We start from the raw sequence: 26036 nt of genomic DNA, 5'->3' as shown, positions 1-26036 counted from the left end.
TTGAAGCTCCAAAAAGCACATATTCATCATTAAACAAATCCACATCACTCCATGGGGTTAATAAATATCTTCTTCAAGTGAAATGATACGTATGTGAGTAAAAACGATTCATACGATGGAGCGTATTTAGGCAAAAAGCATGTAGTTTTCTTATCTACAGTTTGCATGTTCTAAAGTGAAAAATTACTCAAATTGTGTCTGACTGAAGAAAGCCATGTAGGATGGCATGTAAATTATAGTTCAAAATTCATTCTGGGGTGAACTATTCCTCTAAAACTGACTTCTGTTATGCCATGTGACATTACATTGTGTGTGTCATCTTATGTTTGACCAGATCATCTAAGAGTAGTCATAACAAACGTAAGGGGCCGCAGACTCCAAGTCCTCCTCCCCCTGTCCCTGCGGAGACCCTGGTGATTGTGAAGAAACACAAAAATAAACACAAAAACAAGGAGAAATCTGAGGACAAGTTTAAAGACGTGAAAGAAAGAGGATGTGAAATAGAAAAACACAAGGAGAAAAAAGAAAAGCGCAGGTATGGCTAGTCTTGATAAAAAGAGCTTTGTAGGTCAGTTCAGTAAAGATGCCATTTGTTTACTGTCATGTTGCTTTAGTGTTCTGTAACTTCTACTGTGGAACACAAGTTTCAAATAATGTTGATGCACTATTTCTATAACATTCTCCTTCACATCTCCGTTTACGTTCCACCCAAGTCACAAAGGTTTGGAACAACGTAAACATCAGTAAATACAGATGTGCTCAAATTTGTTGGTACCCTTACAGCTCATTGAAATAATGCTTAATTCCTCCTGAAAAGTGATGAAATTAAAAGCTATTGTATCATGTATACTTCCATGCCTTTGGTATGTCATAGAATAAAGCAAAGAAGCTGTGGAAAGAGATTAATTATTGCTAATTCTACAAAGATTCAGGCTTGGATTTATGCAAACCAGTCAAGTTCTTCCACAAGAACTTGACTGAACTTGACCTGAACCCAGCTGATTTCAATGCAGACTTTGAGCAAAAAACTCCTCACCCAACACCAATGACTTGTTCTGTCCCAACATGACTACTCCTGTGTACAAGGCACTTTCAAAACTGTTCAAAACTGTATTTCTACAAATGGCATAGTAAAGATTTTTGTTTCCATCTCTGTTGCAACAGTTTTGGAAGAGCCTTTTTTCTGTTCCAAAATGATTGTACCCCTGTATTAAGGGTGTGCAAAGCAGCCGGTATTTGTATCTGTATTTGTTGGGGGGGGGTATTTGTATTTGTATTCGAGTAAAATTCAAAATAGGCGTAAAAATCCAATTTTTTTGCGTTACACTTCTAATTTACGTTATAGTGTACGTAAACGGTAGTGATGGGAAGTTCGGATCATTTTACTGACTGGGATCTTTGAGTCTCGTTCAGCAAAATGAACGAATCTTTTTTCGAGTCATATCGTTCATTTCGTTCATTTTAGCAAAATATAATTAAAATGTTACATGTTACTTTCCTAACACATCTACTACTTATGCAAACGTTGATCACATTACAAACAATACAAAACTATAATGCTATAAGAAACAGAAAAGATTAATTCATTGTTTACCTGGGTCTTTAGTCTATGATTAGCTCACCAAACCTCTTACTGAACAAGTCCTGGTTGACTCCTTCTTCATACGTGACAGCGTCGTAAGCAAACCAATGCAGTCAGAGCGCGGAAAGAGAATTGATATTAGTTCACCTCTCGAGTCTTTGGTTGACTCCTTCATTCATCACGTGACACGTCGTAGATAAACCAATGCAGTCAGAGCCGAAAAGAAATTGATTAGTTCAACCTCTCGAGTTCTTCGGGTTGAATCGTTCTTCTTCTTGAATCCATACAGGACCCATAGAATATTGCACAATGCGCATGCGCATCTGAACGAATCACTCCCTAGACGACTCGTTCTTCCCGAGTCACATTAAGATATCGAACGAATTGTTCAAGAATGACCCCATCACTAGTAAACAGAGCAACATGAGAGAAACCCAACTGCAGAACGTCAATAATGCAGCGTTAATGGAATAATCTCCCAATCAAACTCCGCTTCCCGAAAGTATAAACTGCCTCCGGAAACCCATTAAGTACAAAAACTATTCAACAAAAAAGTGATGCACGCAGTGAAGTCTTTTTTCGCTCAGCCGAGCCTTCTCTGTTGTAACTGTGTGAGCAGGCCGTGTCAGTCACCTCTTTACCCCCCCCCCCCCCGACTCCTGAATGTCACTCACTCACTCATGCGGGCATGCACTGCGGTCTCATGAGAAAACGCAGCTTTTTGATATAAAGTTTTTTCTTGTTCCCGAATACAAATATATTTTTAAGTATTTGTTCGAAATAAGTATTTGTAAAAAACACGCTATTTGTGCCTTTCCGAATACCGTATTCGGGTTCGGCTCCACCCCTACCCTGTAAGTCATTGATGTGGAGTGATGAGTTTTTGGCTCAAAGTCTGCCATTAAAGTCACACCAGAGGTGTTCAAATGGGTTCAGGACTTGGCTTTATGCAGACCTGTCAAGTTCTTCCACAATGACTGAATCAATAATTTATTTCTGAACCTTGCCTCATACACAGAGTTATTGTCATGTTGGAATAGAAAAGGGCCCTGTCCAAACTGTTGCTATAAAATTAGAAGCACATAATTCCCTAGAATATCATTATATGCTGGAGCGTTAAGATTTGTACTCAAGGAAATAACTGAGTAGTCAAACCTGTTCATTAGGCGTATATTCGTACACATGAATGTAGCCTGAAACTGATTTGTAAAAATTTCCTGTAAAAATTCTAATCGGATTTGCCCAAAAATCGGATTTGAAGTGACAGTCTGAACGTAGCCATAGTGTATGAGGCGCCACTTCAACAGCTCTGCCAGTGAAAGGGGTGGGTCTCTTCGGATTCTGAAGCGCATTTCATTGGACAAGAACTTTGAAGAGAGGCTGAAGTGTACAGTAGTGTGATGTCATGAAATTTCTAGGTTTTTTTTGAGAGCTCGTGGCCAGACAGTCAGTTTTGAACGCTTACTGTATATCTTCTAAATTTGAATTTTGTCAGCGCTTGGGAGCAAATTAGTTTATTGACGTTCTTAATGCTAACTTATTTTTAATAAAAGGAAAAAAAAACTTTCATTTTGAATTCAGTGGGGCTTTAAGTTTTCAAAACCTTGCTCCATAAGCAAAATTATGCCATCTTGAACAGATTGCTAGAGCACATGTTAACTGCCATGCAGTGCTTCCCACACATTGACTTTACTTGGATGGGCTGCCCAGGTGTATTTGACATCACATTTTGTAATTTATTTATCCATGTACTATGCACATATACCAAACTTACATATAGTTCTCATCGACCTGAACAACTTTCGCTCTGACATCCTTTAGCTCCACCCAATAGGAAGTTTTGACAAGTGTATGCGGTGAACTTTTAAAATACTTTTAGGGGATTCATAAGGTTGCCACCAAACTTAGTGAACATAATGCCAAGATGCGAAAAGGTGCTTGAAGATGCTACATTTTGAGCGGATTTGTGATATCTCGAACAGTGTTCCCATGGCGAGGCAATAAATGTATTGCTTTTTAATTGCAGGGATCGGTCAGATAGTTTCCGCAAAGCCAAATGTGCAGTAACATCAGAGGACCTTTCTGAAAGCATTCCTCTACCTTCCAGGGAAGCATCACCCACAGCCAAAAGAAGGTCATCCTCCCCCAAACTCACTTCTCAAAAACAAGCTTTACAACAGAGGTGAGAAAAACTGTTACTATCAAGTAACCTGAAAACATTGTCAGGTTATGTAATTTGACGTCTTGGTGTGCTGGTAAATAAGACTGAAAGTGTTTTTTGAAAGTTTTTTTATTGTTATTAGAAGTAGTAGTATTATATTAATATTGTTAATAAAATTGAAGGACAAGACTTATAATAATTTCCCTCTGAATCATAACTGTAACTGTTGCATCCCTAGTCTTTTCCACCAAGTCATAAGACATATGCAAGAAGCAATTAGCTATAATGGTAATTAAAGCAATATTTCAGAGGCAAAACAAAATTGCCCCATGTTTTACTTACCCTCAAGGCATCCTGATTGAATATGACTTTATTCTTGAAGAATAATGCAGTCAGAGTTATAATATAGAATGTGAAGCTGACGTCACGCCCTATGTTGCAGTGGCGCCGCCATCTTGGGAGGCTCATACTCTGCTGCTATTGTTGTTTTGATATGTACCGTTAATTGTTTTGTTTTATCTATGGAGAAATCAAAAGTGAAAGAACCAGAGGCTTTTCCTGAACGACTCTGCGTAATGCTATTGCAGTTTTTAACACAGCAAGACCGACCTACCACAGTTATATTTCCTAATCAAACAAGAAAAACGAAACACTGCATTGAACACACTAGCAGCCATCCTCCCAAGATGGCGCAATAATCAACTCTGCTTGACGTCGATTAACAAGCGCTATACCACCTATCATTTTACTTCCAAGCGGTGACTGGTATTTTATTAAAACAATCTCTAATCTTTCTAAACTGTAAATAACTGCAGAATGCTGTTTTTTAGCTTTAGCTAGTCAGACAACTTGGGCATTCTCCACTTGTCAGTCGTTTCCTGGTGTCATTGAAGAATTTATTTATAAGAGTGAATGAAGTTTGGTGGATGTTTGTCAAGTGGCTAACATTGCAATACAGTCAACTCAACTTTATTTATATAGCACTTTTTACAATTTTCATTGATACAAAGCAGCTGTACATAAGACATGTTGACTATAAGCAAAACAATTAAAGTTGTACCTGCAAGAAAAAGTTGAAAACACAGAAGACAGACATACCCACATACAAAACACTCCACACACACAATATGCACACGTACTAACACACACAGACATAGACACACACACACGGACGCACACACATACACAGACAAGTACGCACACAGACACGCACGCACGCACACACGGTCAGTGAGAGCACACATTTAAGATAAAGGAGAGAGAAGCACAGGTCAAATATAACAGACTATAAATTCCTATATGCAATATCAATTAAGTAAAACTTTAAAATTCTAAAGCAGCCCCCCCGGCCAGGCAAATAGTGCAAAAAACAGTATGCAAACGGTGGCGAGGAACCCAAAACTCTAATCGAGAAAAAAAAACTCCGGAGAACCCAGGCCCAACCAGGGGATTCCAGTTCCCCTCTGGCAAAAGCTGCTGCCTCTGCACAAGCTCCAGAGAGCTTGCACAACAAGGCTAAATAAAATAAATAAACTTACTAATAAGGTAAATTATAGTTTAAGATTATAATTAATAATCTAATAGCATTTGAAATTTTGTGGTGAAGACATGCCAGGTGACCGCGTCCTTCTTTGTCCAGCTCTATCATCTCAGCTCTTGTCAGGTCGCCGCTTCCCATTCTCCGCTCTACCATCAGGTCAGGCCATGAAGACGTGTCAGGTGACCGCGTCCTTCTTTATCCAGCTCTATCATCTCAGCTCTTGTCAGGTCGCCGCTTCCCATTCTCCGCTCTACCATCAGGTCAGGCCATGAACTGCATCCTGCTCGCTGTGGTAACCTTGGAACTATGAGACAAGACTGGCTGAGAGTAGAGTACTGTTCTGCACTCTTTGATGCAACAAGTACATCAGTTGTGTTTTTGGTTCCGGTTGATCTAACTAATGCAGCCTAAACCCTCAGAGGATTTATATTATGGAAGAGTAGTGTATGCAAGATTAAAAAGATGGGTCTTTAGTCTAGATTTAAACTGACAGAGTGTGTCTGCCTCCCGGACAGTGCAGGGAAGACTATTCCAAAGTTTAGGCGCTAGATAGGAAAAGGATCTACCACCTGCACTTGATTTTGAAATTCTAGGTATTGCCAACTGACAGGATGCCTGAGAGCGTAATGCACGTGAAGGACTGTAATACAAAAGGAGTTCAAACAAGTAATGAGGAGCTAAACCATGTAAGGCTTTATAGGTAATAAGCAAGATTTTAAAGTTAACGCGATGCTTTATAGGTAACCAGTGCAAGGTTGACAGAACCGGGCTAATATGTTCATACTTTTTTGTACGTGTAAGAACTCGAGCTGCCGCATTTTGGACCAGTTGGAGTTTTTGTAATAAGCCTGCAGGGCAACCACCTAACAGTGCATTACAGTAATCTAGTCTTGATGTCATGAATGCATGAATTAACTTCTCTGGATCTGACATTGACAGCATATGACGTAGTTTAGATATATTCTTAAAATGGAAAAACGCAATTTTACAGGTGTTGGTGATGTGGCTCTCAAATGACAGACTACTATTGAATAGAATGCCAAGATTCTTTGCTGACGACGAGGGTTTTATGGAACATCCATCAATAGTTAAGCAGTATTCTTGGTTGTTACTTATAGCAGTTTTTGGTCCAATAAGTAACACTTCCGTTTTGTCCGAGTTCAGTAATAAAAAATTGTTACTCATCCAGTTTTTTATATCGACTATGCATTCCATTATTCGATGGAACTGCTGTGTTTCATGAGGCTTCGAGGAAATATAAAGTTGAGTATCATCAGCATAACAGTGAAAGCTAACTCCATGTCGCTTTATTATATCTCCTAGAGGTAGCATGTATAATGCGAAGAGCAGAGAGGCCCTAAGACTGAACCCTGTGTTACACCGTACTGGACTTGCGATTTGCGTGACACCTCATTGTTTATTGCTACAAATTATAACGGTCGGATAAATAAGATTTAAACCATTTCAAAGCTATTCCTTTAATGCCGACGTAATTTTCGAGTCTATGTAGGAGTGTGCTGTGGTCAATGGTGTCGAATGCAGCACTAACGTCTAGCAGCACCAATAACGAGATACAACCTCGGTCAGACGCCAATAGCAGATCATTTGTAATGCTGATCAAAGCAGTCTCTGTACTGTGACATGCTCTAAATCCAGACTTGAATTCTTCATTGATGTCATTCCTTTTTGAGGAAGTAGCATAATTGAAAACTACTTTTTCCAGAACTTTAGATATGAAAGGTAGAGTCGATATAGGCCTGTAGTTCCATAGTTCTCTAGGGTCGAGTTGGGGTTTTTTGACAAGGGCCCTTATAACAGCCACTTTATATGCTTTAGGCACATGTCCTAATGTCAGAGATGAGTTAATAATACCAAGAAAGGATCTATAATTTCTGGGAGCATCTCTTTCAGTAGATTTGTAGGTATAGGGTCTAGCATGCATGTTGTTGATTTAGATGATCTAATAATGATACCCAATTGTTTAGGCAACAAGACGAGTCAATTTAGCCATTTTTACTGTTATAGCGTCACCTAGTGTCCAAACGCCGAGATATTTTGTATGTTACCTTGGAGTGATGGTCTACACATATGTTCCGAGCCCCATGATGATATGTTTAGCCTTTTTTGAGTTATGGCCATTTTAATGTAATAGGCTCCGCCCATTTTACATTTTGGCACCCCTAAGCGAACGTGACAGGAAATTTCAACATTTTTTCAATAATTTACATTAACACTCCAAAGAAGTCATCTGCATTGGTTTGATTCCGATCGGTCGAAAAACCTAGGAAGAGTTCGCAAAAGTAGGTTTCAGACATCATCACCGATAACTCACGAACCGTTCGATCAACATCAATGGTTCAAGAGGAAAAGTTGTTTGGAATCAGGAGTGCTTTCATATAATATTAATAGTTTGTATAAATGTCAAATGACACGTGATATGCAATTGTATAGGTAAACAAAATACCTGTCAATTTTGCCATTTTTACTGTTATAGCGCCACCTAGTGTCCAAACGCAGCATTCTTTTGTAGGTGACCTCGGAGTGATGCTCTACACATATGTTCCAAGCCCCATGAAGATATCTCAAACCATTCTTGAGTTATGGCCATTTAGTGTAATAGGCTTCGTCCATTACAATTTTCTGGCGCCCCCATGCCCTGTTTTGATTCGAAATTTCAACTTTTTTTCCATGATTATTTACATTCACACTCCACAGAATTCATCACCGTTGGTTTGGTTCAGATCGAGCGAAAAACCTAGGACTAGTTCGCGAAGGTAGGTTTTAGATATCATCAGCAATAACTCACGAACCGTTGGATCGACAGAAGTGGTTCAAGAGGCAAAATTGTTCAGAATGAGAAGAGCTATCATATGATATAAATAGTTTGGGTATATGTCAAAGGTCACGTGATACACAATTGTTTATGCACTCCAAAATTGTTATTTTGCCCCCTGGTGGCCGAATGAGTTCATATTTCTTACAGACCTTCAAGACCACGAGTAGAATAAGCCCAGCGAGTGTCGTTCCGATCGGCCTCCGTTAACCCGGTGTAATGAGTGCTCAAATTTCATTGGCCGATGGCAGCCATGTTTTTTAGAGAAACTCCAATATCCATTCATGGAGTCGTGGTAGATGACACAAAGACACACCATACCAAACAATAAGTCGATCGGGCAAACGGTCGCTTAGTTATAGCCATTTTAGTGTTAATTCTTATTATAGCGCCACCTAGTGGCCGAACAATTTTTTTACTGTCACCCTGGACTGAGTTTTTACACATACGTACCAAGCACCATGAAGATATCTCAAACGGTTCACGAGTTATAGCCATTTTAGCTAAATATGCTACTTCCGGTTCTGACGTTTAAGCGCCGCCTAGCGACCGTGAATCGAAATTTCAACTTTTTTTCTATAATTATTTACATTCACACTCCAAAGAATCCATCGGCGTTGGATTGGTTCCGATCGGGCAAAAAACCAGGGACTAGTTCGAAAAAAAAATTAGCATAAAATGCAAATTAGCGAAAAATCTATCATGACGGAAATAACATTGGCGATGTACGTTTTGAGCCAACGATTACAATGATATAAAACACCTGGGTGTGCGACAAACGGTTTAGGAGTTATGAGTACAAACGCGTTTGGCATCGCTATAGCGCCACCTATTGGCTGACATGGCTGTTTCCGTGTATCTGAGTAGCGAGCAAGACTACTACCATCTGACCGAGTCTCAGCTCTGTCGGCCTTACGGTTTGGGCTGCCCGATCAGTTTTATGGCAGAATAATAAAAAGAAGAATAAAACATACAAATACAATAGGTTTCTAGAGCTTCGCTCTCGAACCCTAATAATAAAACAGACAAATACAATAGGTTTCTAGAGCTTCGCTCTCGAACCCTAAAAATCAGTACAAATACAATAGGTTTCTAGAGCTTCGCTCTCGAACCCTAATAAAAATCAGTACAAATACAATAGGTTTCTAGAGCTTCACTCTCAAACCCTAATTAACGATAATAAAATGCACTAATATTAGAGCGAAGTGTAAGTGCACTGATACAAACAAGCCGCCGGCAGCGATGCAGGAAACAGGAAGCCTGTATATGTTCAAGATATGTATGCCCGTATATGTGCTTTTAGAAAGACTGAGCCTCATTTATCAATCTAATCTAGAAACAAGCTGAGATCAGAACACAGAAATCATCTTTTGAAAGGGCTTATACTGTATGTGGTCACGAAACATTGGTATGCCAATGTTCCCATTGGATAAATGATCTGATGTTGACAAACATTGTGTTTTTTGGCAGCTTGAAATGCTGAATAAAAGTCTAAAACAAATGCCTAGTTCTTAATGGGTTTGTTACATCGCATCGCGTTGCTCGTGTGTGATGTAGACAGGGTGAAAGTGTGTGTTAGAAATATGGAATCGTGAGAAAGTATTGTGCTTGGTAAGTTTTTAGTGTTCAAACCAAACTTGGGTCTTCAATCGGCAAAGTTTAAATCCTGTCTGGCTAGTGTGCTTGTTGTTCCCCCTTGTTTATGCATTATGTCCATAGGTGGAGAGTAGGCAGCCTTTTGTGGCTGTTTGAATGCATCGACCACGTGAGCGTCTACACCACAAACACAATCCTTACGAATGCGTTTTTGACCTTCTCTTGAAGTGATCAAAAGTGGACAAGCTCAAAAGGTTTCACAACCTGTTTACACCTGTGTTGGGGTGGAACGGTTCACAAAAACCATGGTTCAGAGTTGAAGATAACTTTTTTATTTTAATTAAGTTGTAGTGAAGTGTAGTTGTTAGAAGTTTCAGCGTGTATTTGACAGTTTTTCTCTAGTAAAGGTCTAGAGTGGGGTTTATAGTGACCACTAGCGGTGAATTTGAGAATGGCAACCAATCTCTGTCCTCCACTCCACCCTCCCTTTCGAAACATGGCGGTGGTCAGCACAGTACAAAAAGGTGTTGTCTGCTGAGACGGCGCGTCTTCTAGTGTTGACACTGGGAAGAGATCCTGCGGGCATTAGAAAGACAGTACTCAACTCAACTCAACTTTATTTATATAGCGCTTTTACAATTTTCATTGTTACAAAGCAGCTGTACATGAGACATATTGACTATAAGCAAAATAATTAAAGTTGTACCTGCAGAAACAAGAAAAGGTTGAAAACACAGAAGACAGACATACCCACATACAAAACACTCCACACACACAATATGCACACGTACTAACACACATAGACATAGAGACACACACACACACACGGATGCGCACGCACACACACACAACACACACACACACGTACGTACACAGACAAGTACACACACACACACACACACGCTCTACACAGTAGAAAGAGCAATGTCTTATTTATTACATAAAATAAAGGGTCTGTGGATTTGAAGTGTAAAAAGGTTTCTTCTCTCACAACCGTGCGTGTGTGACGTTGTTTGTCATTGTGCTTGTTTCTGTGACGTTAATCAATGGCGCACCGCTATTTTACTTGGTTTTAATCTATTTTGCGAGTAAAATATTTCCGGCTGCATCGAGTACATATAACTAAATAACTGTTAATCCTGTTATTTAAACATGTCATCTGGCTGTTCTGCATCTCTGAGTGGATGAACTGCACCGTTTAACATGCTACACGTGTGATTCTCATGGATTTGTCTGTGTCTGTGCTGTATGAGGACTTGAACCCATGAATTTCATCTCCAGATTTGCTCTGAGAGTTTATTTACTGAGTGAAGCTATTTGAAGTGAAGCTGTCATACACGCATTAAAAAGTAAGCGTGTTCTGACGACCTGCCAAAATAAAAGTCAGATTAACTACAGTAGTTTTATGTGGACAAATATATTACTATTTAAGAGTTAAAAAAACAGACCTTTGAAAAATTTTAACGAATTTAGGTAAACTAAATTCATCATGCATAAGCTCAAATTATTTGTTTACCTTTAAAATTATTCTTTCTATTTTTATTTGTTTCTTATTTATATATTTGCATTATATTGCATATATTTGAAAGTAAAATGACAATGGAATGTACTAAATGGGTTTAGTATTCACAGATATTAATGTATGCTATTCCGGCAATAAAAATGGTCATTTTTCTAAAAAGGAAACAAATTGTTCATTTTAAGAGACCTGTCTTATTTTCTCTTGTATATTTAGTATTGCTCTTTAATAAATAAAAAGTACTTATTATCCGAATACTCGATTAATCGGAAATGCACTTTGTAGAGCTGTTTAGGGCTACTGTACAAAACTTGGCGAATTCATTGTATGTAGGCCTGCTCTGTATGTAGATATAAATAGCTCATTCTAAGGCAGTACAAACATAACAGTTCATTACGTAAGGTCTTTATACACCTCACTCTCATCTGCGACCCGTGATCCGTTTCACCACTATACCGCAGGGGAGATGGAGAGGAAACGCATGTTGTAGAGTTGTTTGTCCATTCAGGGCTGCTGTACAAAACATGGCAGCGAATTCAATGTATGTAGGCTAAGGCTGTGACGGTGGTAGGGTTTTACCACCGCGGTGGTAATGGACTAACTACCCCTGGTGGCGCAGTAAAAACACAAAAAATAAATACTCAAACTTCTATTAACAAACTTAAGTGTTTATTTTAGCACTTCAGTCAGCGAACAATACTCTAAAATAAATATCAAATAAATAATACAGCTAAATAATAAACTTGCCTAAATAGGAAAGTTAAATTTTAAATAAACATTTGTTGCAAAAATTTGTAATCGGCTCAAATAAATAATACAGCAAAATAATAAACTTGCCTAAATAAGGATGTTGAATATTAAACGAACATTTGTTGCAAAAATTCGTAACGGGCTCAAACTTCTATTAACACGTGCGTGTTTATTTTAGCACTTCGATCCGTCAGTGAACACACAGCCTATAAAACACTACAATAAATTTCAAATAAGTAATACAGTTAAACGAGAAAGTAGCCTAAATAAGAAAGTTAAACAAACATTCGTAATTTGCAAAAATCCGTAACAATTTGGATCACATGCTACAAAATCTGTGTTGGTCTGATTTAGAACGTAAACACAAATGCAACGTAAACACTTAAGCCTACCTTGGCTTTTCTACACAGATTTTAAATTCTTTGACAGAAAAACTAACATGTTGACTTTGTCCGGTTTAAGGAAGGACCTCATTGGTGTTACGCACTGAAAACGCGTTCAGACGGTGTGCTCATTGCGCAAATGCATAGATACGTTTTAGCAACCCTGGCCAAGAGAGGGAATCTTAACTCATTGTTCCGCCACCAAACAAGTGGGTCATCGCTGGAATCAATCGCCGCCTCTTGCAAATAGTGCGTCAATTCTTCGTCTGCACGCACTCTCTTTGGAATAGGAATCGCGGCCATCTTCGCTTTTCTTTTCCCAAGACTCATTTTCTTGATAGCAGGTGCGACTTTGGTTCCTTCCCCTGCATCCAGTGACTCCTCAGTTTGAGTGTTATCTGGCTGATCTTCGATAATTTGCATCATCTCTTCGATGATTTCGTCTCTAATGTCTTCCATCTCGTAATTATTCCTATATCTAGGATCCAAAGTAGTTGCTTTCGATAGGATCTTTTTCCCTTCTATTGCTTTGTATTTATCATCCAAGACAGCGATCATCTTTCCTTTGAGGTTTTTTGTTAATTCACTATCTTCTGGTAAAGGATCCAGGACATCATTGGTCAGCAGCCTCAGCACAGGTTTAACCGATGACACAGTGACAACTTTCTCATTCGATAAAACATCTGTAAATTCTGCAACTGGCTTAAGTGCTGCATTTATCGACTCAAGAACTGCGATGTCCTGCCATGTCAGGTTAAGGTGTTGATGTCGTCGGTCATCCAGCACTCTTTTTATTTGCGTTGGCTTGCTCCAAAACCCTCTGAATCATTTTTTGTTTGCTTCCCCATCGCGTGGGACAGTCCTGGTGTAGAGAAGGAACAAGAAAATACAAAACTAAGGCTAAAAGAATATACACATATTATCATGCAAATTAAAACGATCAGCGTTTTTATATATTGCGATATACATTTCGTTATCTTACATTTCCAATTTTGGCATTTCTCCTATTTATTTGTATTTCTCTTTTAATTTAAATCCCTCACTGTTTTCATTCAAACTGGCTTTATAATTAATGAAATAAAACTTTTATAATATAGAAAAAAGATATGTATAATGTGAAACGAAGAAAAAGTGGTAGGCCTACGCTATTTATTTATTTAAATTTACCAATAAAGTTGTTTTATTATAATGTAAACATGTGTTTCAACTAAGAGGTTTTCAAATGAATGGTCTATTGGTCCCCCAAGTTCATCAAATAATTGACAATACCATAAATCTTTCAACTCATCAGTATCAAACTTTGCGTTGGTAGGTTTAGGGCTTCTTGCCCTTCTCTAAGTTTTTTCTTTTTCTGCCAATTGTGGGCGAATGCAGCCACCAAATTTCGGCACAACCCCGTGGCCCTGGCTGTCCTCTCCTTTTCAGCTGACATGGCATTTGTGACAGCCAGGTTAAGATTATGGCCGAAACAGTTCAGCCATGGCCATTCTAATTTCCTTACAGCGGCTACAATATTGGCCCCGTTATCCATGGTGATGCATGCCAGTTTTTTTTTCATTCAATCCCCATCCTTGGAATGCATTGATGATATTTTTCAGCCGTGTGACTTTCTGGGGTGAACGAAGTTTGCAGGCACCTGCTCTTCAATTTCCATTCTTTCGTTACAAAATGGATGGTCAGACTCATATACGGGGTCATGCTAACGCTCGACCACATATCGGTAGTGGCGGAAAAGAAATCACTTTCTTGCTGTTCAGCGATGATGGTCTGCTTGGTTTCATTAAATAACTGTGGGATGACCGTGTTGGACAAATATTTTTTACTTGGTGGTTCGTATTGCTTGTCGAAGGAATGCAGCATCTCTTTGAATGCAGGCTTCTCCACGGTGCGCAGTGGCACGTTTTCGACAACTATATATGTTGCCACATTTCTTGTTAGCGTCTTCCATTTGTCGCTGTCTCTTTTGTATTTGATCAGTTTGAAAAATGCCTCACCAATACCAACCTGACCAGCTGGCCGTTTGCGATCAATGAAGACACTTGAAGTTGAACTTGAAGACACTTGTGCAAACGCGGATGGGTTACATGACTGGAGATGGCTCTTGAGATTTGAAGTGTTCGCCCATTTTTTTTCCATAAAGTCGACATATGGCTTCATCCAAGTTTATTGGTTCACCTCTCTCGTTTGGCACAAATCCAAAATGCTCCCAGATCGGCGATGTAGTATTTGGTTTCTCAACAAGGTCCATCGCTAAACACGAAGCTAATTTGCTGAAAGTTGAACAAACTGGATTTTGGGCCGCTAACACCCACCTTCCAATCTAATTTGCAAATTAGTTTTATAGTCTTAATCATTTTTTTACAGCTAAATGGCATATGCTTTATACCAAATTATATCTTCTTATTACAATAGTGTACAAAACTTTGTATTTTATGATTGTTAATAGTGTGTGTGAAGTCATGTGCACTACTGCCGGTGGCAATCGACCACTGCGGTGGTGCGGTTGTCATGGCGACCGTCACAGCCTTAATGTAGGCAGCTCTGTATGTAGATATAAATAGCTTATTCTAAGGCATTACAAACATAACCGTTCATTACGTAAGGTCTTTATACACCTGAAGAAATTGTTTTGTATATTATATTGCATTTCTGTTAATAGATTCTCCTAAAAACCCCGTATTGTTCCTTTAAGATGGAAAAATGTGGTTTTACAGGTATTGGCGACATGGCTTTCAAATGACAGATTACTATCGAATAAAATGCCAAGGTTCTTTGCTGAAGACGAGGGTTTTATGGAATATCCGTCAATAAATAGTTAAGCAGTATTCTTGGTTATTATAATTATTATATGTGCTTTTTATTGAAATATATGCATGCAACAGGTCAGCACAAATGTTTTCCACTAGGGTTGTGACCAGGGCTTAATTTGTGCCGGAAAAAGCCAGATCCGGATCGGCACCTCAGAAATCCGATCCGGATCTGGCTTTTTCCGGCACAAAGTAAGCCCTGGTCACAACCCTAGTTCCATCCCTAGTATTTAGCATTGTCCACTTGTGATCCGGTCGACCACAATGCATCTAAATACCAGGTATAAACAGGACCTTCAACAAATAACACCTGTTGTGCATTTCTTGAATTGAAAGTTTCTTCCATACAGTTTAATTAAAGCCAAAAAGCTGCATTCTAGGAAATAAGTGTTGTCAAATTATAGCTGAAAGTAATTGCTTCTGCTCTACACTTAAAACCTTTTCTATAGTGTCTTGAGGGGAAATTTGAGGAGTTTGGCAGCCTTTCATCAGTTACCTTAATGGTTATTTTATTGCCTAACACAACTGTAGCATGTAATGTACAGTATGAGTTAATGTACTCATTTCCTGTTGAGTAGTGTATCACACCTGTGTAATTAAAATGTAGAATGGGCCTGGTAAGGGAGAGATGTGTTGTTTGTTTTCTGTTCTTTAATGTGTTTTATGCATATTTAAAAAAAAACGAATCTGTTAATTGTAATCCTACAATTAATATTATAAAAGTTGTATAAGTATTTAATTTAAGAAAGTACTTTTGTAATGAAAATAATTTGTAATTGTCATCTTTCATTTTCCATTTGCTAAACTAAATAGAAAACGAGCTGTCATTCTAATTCTGCTTATTCCTTTCAGATAGGATATCAAACTGGTGAAACATAATCCTTCACTCTATTCAAAATCTCATTCGGGGTCATTGTGAGTACAGCTCTTGTTTTCCTTTTGCAGGAGTAGAACTCCACCATGTCACCGCCGCAGCCCCTCCCCTCATTCCAGACAACAACACTCCCCCTCTTCACACTCTGGCTCCTCCACCCATAGACACTCCCCCTCCCCTCGCCACAGATGTGATTCTGTCTCTCCCCTGTACCATCGAGACATTCCTAATTCCTCGTCATTCTCACCACCTCCTATCCAGTCCTCGCAGCGCTCCCATTCTCCACGCATCACTCACAGAGATCCCTCTGCAAGCCCTGCCCCTCGCAGGTCCAGCTCCCATCAACGAACACAGGCCAGAGAGAGGGGTAGGGTAGACAGAGACAAGAGTCCTGTACAGCTGGAGAGGCGCCATGAGCGCAGAGATGGTGAGAGACTTTAATTACTTCAAAAAAAATGTGCAGTTTTTTCTTATTATTTGATTTTATATTAGTGCTGTCAATCGATTAAAAAAATTAATAGGATTAATCACACATTTTTTCTGTGATTAATCACGATTAATCGCACACAACAATTTTATTTTAAAATATACTTTTACATTTTAATAATTGCACATTTAATCTTCAAATTGATGTAGAAATAACATATTTATTTAACAGCATCATTTTATGAAAGCTAACATTTTGATATTAGTATTGTAACTGATGTCTCTATTAAATTGATTATTTTAACATTAATTATAGCTAGGGATGTAACGATTCACCGTGAGCCGGTTGAAAATCGGTTATAATGAGTGACGATTCAATTCGGTTGAGGCTTGAACTGAATCGCAATACATTTTTTGAACAGCAGGGGCCGCTATTTTCACTGCAAACCTAAACGTGGATGCTGATATTTCTTAAATGCAAAAAAGTCCAAGAAAAGCACAGACAGTATTAGTTTGTTTATATTAAAGAGACTTTTTCTATTATTAATTTGTTATAAAATCGCAGTTTACTTTTGTTATTTGAAATAAAACATTATTTTATTATGCAAAGAAACATAAAGCATTTAAGAAATAATGCAAGGGAAGTTGTTCATTTCTAATTTGTTTCAACTCATTTTTTAAAAATAAATCGTGAGTAAATCGTGAATAAATCGCATCGTGAGATCAGAATCGTGAATCGCATCGTGAGCTGAGTGAATCGTTACATCCCTAATTATAGCCATTCAACAGTATAATTGAGAGCTCATGTAGGAAATTGAAGGACACTTTACAGTCTTTAATGCCAAATTATAAATTAAATGCAGAAGAATTCTCATTAAGCTATAAAATCACATTGATTTCTTCTTTTATTTTGTTCTTTGATTAACATTAGTGACAGGAGTCACAGCAGCACATTTAAGAGCAAGGCCCCTTTAAGAGCTGTCTTAGTACACAGATCTGACCGTCACCGCACTCCCATTTTCACAACTCTTTGCATTCATTTAAGATTTTATTTTACACTTTGAAGTCTGTGCTTAAGAAAATGCTAGACAAAACGGGCTTTCTGACATAATCTTGTGTGGTTTTATCCATTCAAGCACGAAAGAGAACTTAACACGGATGCACTGTCTGACAGAGATTCACCGACGCAGCCTTCAGACTGTTTACACCAGACTGGACCTCGCGTTGCGTTTTGCCGAGTCCCACAGTTTAGAAGCTGTCTATCTTCATTGAACGCATCGAAGCAACTGTTTAAAATCGCGCTTAAGTGGTTTAAAAGCCTGTACACGAATAAGAGCGTGATTACATAATGTAACGCTAGACAAAGGATGTCAAAACAAACGGATGCTGCGTTAATTGCGATAAATATTTTCTCACGCGTTAATTTGAAAAAATTAATCGCATGCGTTAACGCGTTAAAGTTGACAGCCCTATTTTATATATTTTTTGTCTTTTGACAATGGCGGAAATTCCCCTTTTCTCAACAAAGCAGTGGTTTTAATTTCAAATAGCAAGTGACGTAACAGTATTGGTATCAGCCAATAGTTATTTGTTAAAATCTGTATTTGTGTATTTTAGTAGTCGACGTAATCGATGATGTCAACGCGTAGTTGCAGCCCTAGCTTCAAGTTTCAAAAAGAATCCACACATAAAAAAGTACTTCAGTGACAATTAGTTTGCTCACATCATCTCATCTGTATCATTAGAATGTCCTGGGAAGCGTGAGAAGGACAGCAGTCGTGATGAGCGAGACTACGACATTGAACTGATTTCTTCACGCGATACCAGAGACAGTCGAGACCACCGTGGAGAACGAGATAGACGGGATGCCCGGGACGAGCGACAGCCCCGTGGAGAGTTTAAAGACAGTAGGGATGCCCATGCAACAGAAACGCGAAACCGCTCTGGAAGAGAATCCCAGCAGCACAGAGACAAAGAACGTGACAGGGAAAGGGAGAGGGAGCGAGAAAGAAATGAAGCTCCTAGAAAAGAGGATACAACAGCCCAAGATGAAAGGAATTATGGAAGAGGCCATGGAAAGGAGGAAGTAAAAAATGTGAGCAGAGCGGATAACAAAAATGAATCTCGAGCTGAAAGAACAGGGAGAGGGAGGGGACGTGGAGCAGATGCTCAGGACCACAAAGGTAAGGATATCCTTGTCTTACCGTTGCCTCCTTTCAACATGCCTAAATGGTAGTAAATTTTGCCTCTAGATCCATCATTTTCTTTGCAAATTGACTGGCAGATTGCTAAATTTCACTATGGTTTTATTCGCATTTTTAAGTTTCGCATGACAAACGAGTGATGGAAACGCTAAATTTCGAATTAAGAACCCTTAATTCGCAAAAAAAAATTACGCTCGCTTGAGGTGGTTTGGGACCAGGATTGAGAGCCACTGTTTTAAACTGTCTTTAGTAAACTGCAGTTTTATGGAGAAAATACATTTTTTATGGAGAAAATACTCTGCAATGGTTGGTACATGGTTTATCTTAAAGCATATTAAAAACAGCACATTGACACATAAACAACATTAAAAGCTTGATTTTCACCACAGGGGGATTTTAACTAATGTAACCCAAACAAAAATGAAGTATGGTTTAACTATAATAACCATAGTTTTACAATAATACTATGCTCTTACCACATATAACAATGATATTTGTCATGTAACTCTGATTACAGAAATAGTAATCAGTCTGCCCAAAAACCGCAAGTTTTACTTTAGTCAAACCATGATACATTTTCCTATTCAGTTCAAAGGGTATTGGCTGTAGTTCTACATTAGGCAAACAGAGTTTCTGCACAAATATTTGTTTCCTATTTAATAGGATCCTCTTCCCCATTTATTCAAACCTGCTTTGACCTTCTTTGAATTGGTGGTTGCGGCTACATTGTTACTTGTTTTTATAACATATAACAGTAATTTTAAATGATTGTTGTGCATTTTTGTTTTAGGGTATGCTCGTGGTAACAAAGCATCACAGGCTGACACTAGCAGTACTTGTGAGCGTGACAGCTGGGAGTCCCGGGGCAGTTTCAGAGAGAGGAGTTCTGAAAGGAGCAGTAATCGTGATCGTTATGACCATGATAGACAGAGAGGAGAACAAGCCAGAGAAGACAGGAAGGTTGGACATACAGAGAGAGAACACCGTGACAACAGAGAAAGAGGTGATAACTTTTTCAATTCAAAGTGAAACTTACCTTGTAATTTAGCGGTTGGGTTTGGAATGAGTTTTCATGAATATTTTAATGTAAAAGTGAGCAGGACATGAAAACCTTGAAAGTGTAATTGATCACAGGATCTGTACTTCTTCAACAGAGCAAAGGGCACCTTCTTCTGGCCGTGTTGAGGACCTTGAGCGTGAAGAAAGAAGAGATGATCGAAGGAATGATCGAGGGGAGGAGCGCATTCGTGACAGGGAGAAGGAGAAGGATAGAGAGAAAGAGAGGGAAAGGGAGAGAGAGAAAGATAGAGAAAGAGAGGCTGACAAAGAACGTGAGCGAGCCAGGGAAAGGGAACGGGAAAGGGAGGAAAAAGAAAGGGGACGTGAGAGGGAGGAGCGAGAGCGAGAGAGGGAACGAGAGAGAAAGGAAAGGGAGCGCGAGAGGGAGCAGAGAGAAAGGGAAAGGCAGAGGGAGTGGGAAGAAAGAGAAAGAGGAAGAGAAGAGAGAAGAGATAGAAGGGATGAGTCTCGAGACGATCGCTCTGGCCGAGACACTCAAGAAGAGAGGAAGAACACGTAAGTTGCAAAGCTCACTGGTGTACTTGATTCATATTTGTCAGTTGCTGTTAACTTATTTTTTAAGAATGACAATTAAGATTTGACGTTGTAAATTTTCCATTTATTTCTGTAGTGCTTTTTAATTTGCCATCAAAGCAGCTTGACAGAAAATATTAAAATAGATCACAACAGAAATTTATTTATTGTCATTGTTGGGAATAATGAAAGTCAATTTAGCAGCTCCTCAGATTCACAGGTATACAGATACCCTAAACAGTGTTTATAGTATATATAGTTTTATTATAGTAAAAAGGTAGATAATGGGTTTAATATTATCATTAATATTCTAATAGAAGTTGATATTTTGTAGTGAAGACTTGTCGGGTTGCCGCTTCCCTCTTTCAGCTCTACCATCTCAGCTCTTGTCAGGTCGCCGCTTCCCTTTCTCAGCTCTACCATCAGGTCTGGGCATGGACTGCATCCTGCTCTCTGTGATTACTTCGGAACAATGAGAAAAGACACAGCGTAGATTAGAGTACTGTTCTACACTCTTTCATGCAACAAGTACATCAGTTGTTATGGGAAGTTACCTGCTTACAACTAATGGAGCCTAAACCCTTAGAGGATTTGTATCATGGAAGTGTAGTGTATGCAAGGTTGAAAAGATGCGTCTATAAAAAACTGTGCTCTAAATCCAGACTGGAATTCTTCATTGATGTCATTCCTATGGAGGAAGGAGCATAATTGAGTTGAAACTCCTTTTTCAAGTACTTTAGAAATGAAAGGTAGATTCGATATAGGTCTGTAGTTAACTAGTTTCCTTGGGTCGAGTTGGGGTTTTTTTTGACAAGGGGCCTTATAACGGCAACCTTACATGCTTTACATTCAGTCATTTAGCAGACGCTTTTATCCAAATCGACTTACAGATGGGGTAAACAATGGAAGCAATTGGGACAACATAAGGACAACAAAAATCATAAGTGCAATAAAAAAAAAAACTGGTCTTATATAGCCTACCACAGTATACAGAGCTAAGTTGGAAGGTTTTTTTTTTGAAAGAGTAGAAAAGAAATCGAAGTCAGAACTGATCGGTCATGTGTTGACGGAAGAGATGCGTTTTCAGATGATTCTTAAAGATGGCTACAGAATCTGCAGATCTTGTAGCAGCGGGAAGATCATTCCACATAAGTGGAACAGATCCATAGAAGGTACGAGAGAGAGAACAACAAGTTGTTCGTTTGCAGAGCGCAGGGATCTGGCGGGTACATACATCTGCATTAGCGAGTGACGATAAGGGGGTGCCGAACCAGTGGTTGTCTTGTAGGCCAGGAGCAGAGTCTTGAATTTGATGCCAGCCACTATAGGGAGCCAATGTAACTTAATGAAGAGAGGAGTGACGTGCGCTCTCTTCGGTTCATTGAAGACCACTCTTGCCGCTGCATTCTGGATCATCTGTAGAGGTTTGGTTGTGCAAGCTGGAAGTCCAGCCAGTAGCGCATTGCAGTAGTCCAGTCTGGACAGAACAAGAGCCCGGACTAGGACCTGCGTAGCATGCTCTGATAGGAAGGGTCTAATTTTCCTAATATTGTAGAGCAGGGCTATTCAATTAGTTTGTCATAGGGGCCAGTTCATGAAAATCATCCCAAATGAGGGGCCGGAGAGATATGGCTTTAAATACGAGGGATGACACAACAACAATAAGAAATCCGTTTTATTTTTTCCAAAATTCCGTTTTTTCTGTTTAAAATTTTCTGGATTCTGTGTTTTCCATCCTTTACTATACAATATATTTGCCCACATGAAAAATACTTCAGTATACTACAGTATTCACTTATAAACTATATTAAAAAACCTGCAGTAGATACGTTGAACCATACAGGGAAAAATAAAAATAGAAATAAAATTGTTTGTTTTTGTTTTTTAGTCTACTTAAATGTAAGTAATATTTTTTATAGTAAGTTCTAATTTTGTATAATTTTACTAGCACATTTACTTTAGTTTACTAGGGGTTTAGTTTACTAAAGTAAATAATATACTCAGCGGGTTTGAACTATAAAAAAAATCAAGAGGGATGGTGTGGTAAAATGTGGGTGTGTTATAACTTGTTCAAGCTAACCGGAATATTATTTAGACTGGTCGCCGCAAAGGGTGTTTGGTTTGACAGTTGCTTTTCTCACATGAAACAGTGAAACGGGTCATGTGCATATGTTCTCTTAAAGCTCCACGAGCACACACAAAACAATTGCAGATTACATATTTACACACCATCTGAATATTTCTAAAGTTACTCATGCACAATTTGAATTGTGTTCGGTGTAGGGCTGCCTCTAACGACTATTTTTATATCGACTAATCTATCGACTAATTTATCGAATAATCGACTATTCTAAATGAATAATTTTCATTGTTAAATTACAAAGATGGACGTTTTACAGAAAAATATATTCCTTTTGTAATTTGTTGATAAATGCAGAATGACAAGCAGCAATGAGTCTTTTTATTTTTAAAAAAGGACAACAGCCATTTTAAGCTAAATATAAATGTTCAAATGGAAAATAATTAAAAGCTAACTGTTTGGGCTGTTTAGTGCAAATGAACGAAGCCTCAATACAAATTACAACGGAACACAGCGGCATCTAAATGAAATATAATTAATCAGTATATTTGTATATTTGTGCATGCTGGAACTGCAAAACAAATTCTAAAAACATCACTATATATTAGGCTAAAATATGGCATTTTCAGAAATGAATCCTGAGTTTCTTAATCAAAAATATGCGTTTGAATAAAAGGGAACGAAAACCCGTTAATAAAGCAGACTGGCCTGTAGGAAACGTTTTCCTTGTCGAAGCAGAGACCAGGAGACATTGGGATATCTTTCATACAGAAGTTCTCTTTATTGAGGACTCGCTGTGAAACCACAATACCTAATATAGAGAACATACATGAACACTCGAGTTAGCATATGATCATCGTATGTATTGTTTTTCACATACTTTGTAGAGTCAAATTCAATCATTGGGATTTTACCCCAGTGGGCTGCTGCTCATGTGAGCCGCCTCCATAACGCAAACGTGACACATACACGGGATGATCAAAAGTTCAGAGATATGCTCATCATAAACAATGGAAAACTTGCTTCACTATTTACTATAAGTTGCTGTTTTCTTCAGGGTAAAGCTAACTAGTCTCCTTTATAGTGATGTAGTGCTTTTAGCGCTCCTAACACAGCTCACATTCTTTAAGTGTGCATTAATATAAAGTAGGGCTGTCAACATTAACGCATTAACGCATGCGATTAATTTTTTCAAATTAACGCGTGAGAAAATATTTATCGCAATTAACGCAGGATCCGTTTGTTTTGACATCCTTTGTCTAGCGTTACATTATGTAATCACGCTCTTATTCGTGTACAGGCTTTTAAACCACTTAAGCGCGATTTGAAACAGTTGCTTTGACGCGTTCAATGAAGATCGACAGCTTCTAAACTGTGGGACGCGGCAAAACGCAACGCGAGGTCCAGTCTGGTGTGTACAGTAACGGCTGCGTCGGTGAATCTCTGTCAGACAGTGCATCCGTGTTAAGTTCTCTTTCGTGCTTGAATGGATAAAACCATACAAGATTATGTCAGAAAGCCCGTTTTGTCTAGCATTTTCTTAAGCACAGACTTCAAAGTGTAAAATAAAATCTTAATGAATGCAAAGTGTTGTGAAAATGGGAGTGCGGTGATGGTCAGATCTGCGTACTGAGACAGCTCTTAAAGGGGACACGTTCTTAAATGTGCTGCTGTGACTCCTGTCACTAATGTTAATCAAAGAACAAAATAAAAGAAGAAATCGATGTGATTTTGTAGCTTTAATGAGAATTCTTCTGCATTTAATTTATAATTTAGCATTAAAGACTGTAAAGTGTCCTTCAATTTCTGTATATTTCCTACATGAGCTCTCAATTATACTGTTGAATGGCTACAATTCATGTTAAAATAATCAATTTAATAGAGACATCAGTTACAATACTAATATCAAAATGTTAGCTTTCATAAAATGATGCTGTTAAAGAAATATGTTGTTTCTACATCAATTTGAAGATTAAATGTGAAATTATTCAAATGTAAAAGTATATTTTAAAATATTATTGTTGTGTGATTAATCGCGATTAATCACAGAAAAATGTGTGATTAATCAGATTAATTTTTTTAATCGATTGACAGCACTAATATAAAGATAAATAGTTTCTTACTTCTGGAATAATTAACAAATAATAATCACTCAGTTAACTCTTAACTCTTATTTTCCAAAATATTTCACCTTTATTGCAAGCATGAACAAGAAGCACATAACCTTGAAAAAAACAATGAAAAGTGAACATATTGGTTGCCTTGCGTTTGACAAAACGGGAATATAACTCCAAGCTTGCCCATCTATATCAGAAAATAGATCAACAAACTTGATGGTTCAGCAGAATATCCAGTCATGACTTAAGAGTCGCTGAATGTGTGGTCTAGTGGTCATTATGTGTTCTTTTCGGACGGACAAAGACTGGAATCGGTTCCGAAATTTAGAAGGTAAAATAATATAAAACGACTGGTCGATCAAAAATATTGATGTCGACTAATTATCAGCGTTGACACCGTTGATTATATCAACCAATTGCGACAGCCCTTGTTCAGTGCTACTTTTTGAAATAATACATTTGCCATATTCTGTGCCATTCCGCATCATACAGCAACATATGCCTGGATTCCGCGATTCAATCATAGGGTCCTAAGTTAACTATGGGGAGCCCGTATGTTGTATTTTTGCCCCATAAGACACCCAAAGTATTTTTCTACATTTAAACGTGCTGATATTGTATTTTAAACTGCACAACAAAAACATTGGTGCATTGTAAGATGCCCAAGCAGACTTTTCTACATTCAAACATGTTCATGTGTTGTATTTTAAAACTGCATAACAAAAAAGAGAAATTCAGTGAAACAATATTAACCTACAGAGGCGCTGTTCTCCGACGCGCTATTCTCCGCCCTTGCCTCTGTATTTTTGAAATGGTGGTCCTATTCGTGATAGCAAAATGTCAGAAATTAAACTAATACAAGTTAGTCCATCATCGTCCTGTTTACCGTGTCTCACAGGAGAGGCTGCTTGCAAGTCGCGCCTCTCGCCTAACGTCACGTGACTCCTGCTCGGTGTTGCTGCAGCTCGTGCTGAATGGAACAGATGTGTGTCGGTCCGTTCCTGACTGAACTAAATTTAGAGATTCTTTTTCACACTGTGCTACTTGAAGTGCCGTAAACAAATTACATCGAGGGCCGCCAATTGAATAGCCGGTTGTAGAGGATGAATCTACAGGACCGGGTGGTGCTGGCGACCTGATCTGTGAAGTTAAGCTGATCATAAATCACCACTCCCAGGTTTTTGGCCTTTCTGGAAGATGTAATGGTTGTTGAGCCCAGTTGAATGGAGAAGTTGTGATGAGTCTTTGTGTCAGCCGGGATTACAAGCAGTTCTGTTTTTGCAAGGTTCAGCTGCAGGTGATGGTCCTTCATCCAGAGCGAGATGTCGGCTAGGCATGCTGAAATGCGTGAAAAACAGTCGGATCGTCAGGCTGAAAAGACAGGTGGAGTTGTGTATCATCCGCAGAACAGTGATAGGAAAAGCCATGTTTCCGAATGACAGAGCCTAGGGGTGCCATGTGTACAGAAAAGAGCAACGGACCAAGCACTAAGCCTTGAGGCACCCCTGTGTTGAGATGTTGGGACTCGGAGACCTCACCTCTCCAGGATACTCTAAATGACCTACCTGAGA

The 26036-nt window shown here is 38.7% G+C and overlaps 1 protein-coding gene across 4 annotated transcripts in view; it reads left to right on the top strand.

Annotated features, from left to right (window-relative positions):
* The window catches only part of zc3h13 (zinc finger CCCH-type containing 13), a 127940-nt gene that overhangs the window by 86039 nt on the left and 15865 nt on the right, over positions 1 to 26036 (top strand). For all 4 annotated transcript variants that reach the window (XM_057331020.1, XM_057331021.1, XM_057331019.1 and 1 more), the window contains 6 exons: positions 335 to 535; positions 3609 to 3764; positions 16117 to 16472; positions 18217 to 18654; positions 19466 to 19678; positions 19830 to 20250. In XM_057331020.1, the coding sequence (XP_057187003.1) occupies positions 335 to 535; positions 3609 to 3764; positions 16117 to 16472; positions 18217 to 18654; positions 19466 to 19678; positions 19830 to 20250 (1785 nt within the window). The remainder of the gene's footprint in view (positions 1 to 334; positions 536 to 3608; positions 3765 to 16116; positions 16473 to 18216; positions 18655 to 19465; positions 19679 to 19829; positions 20251 to 26036) is intronic.

The sequence above is a fragment of the Triplophysa rosa genome, linkage group LG4, assembly GCF_024868665.1.
Source record: "Triplophysa rosa linkage group LG4, Trosa_1v2, whole genome shotgun sequence".
In the NCBI taxonomy this organism is placed as follows: Eukaryota; Metazoa; Chordata; class Actinopteri; order Cypriniformes; family Nemacheilidae; genus Triplophysa; species Triplophysa rosa.
This window is presented reverse-complemented; position numbering and strand designations above follow the sequence as displayed.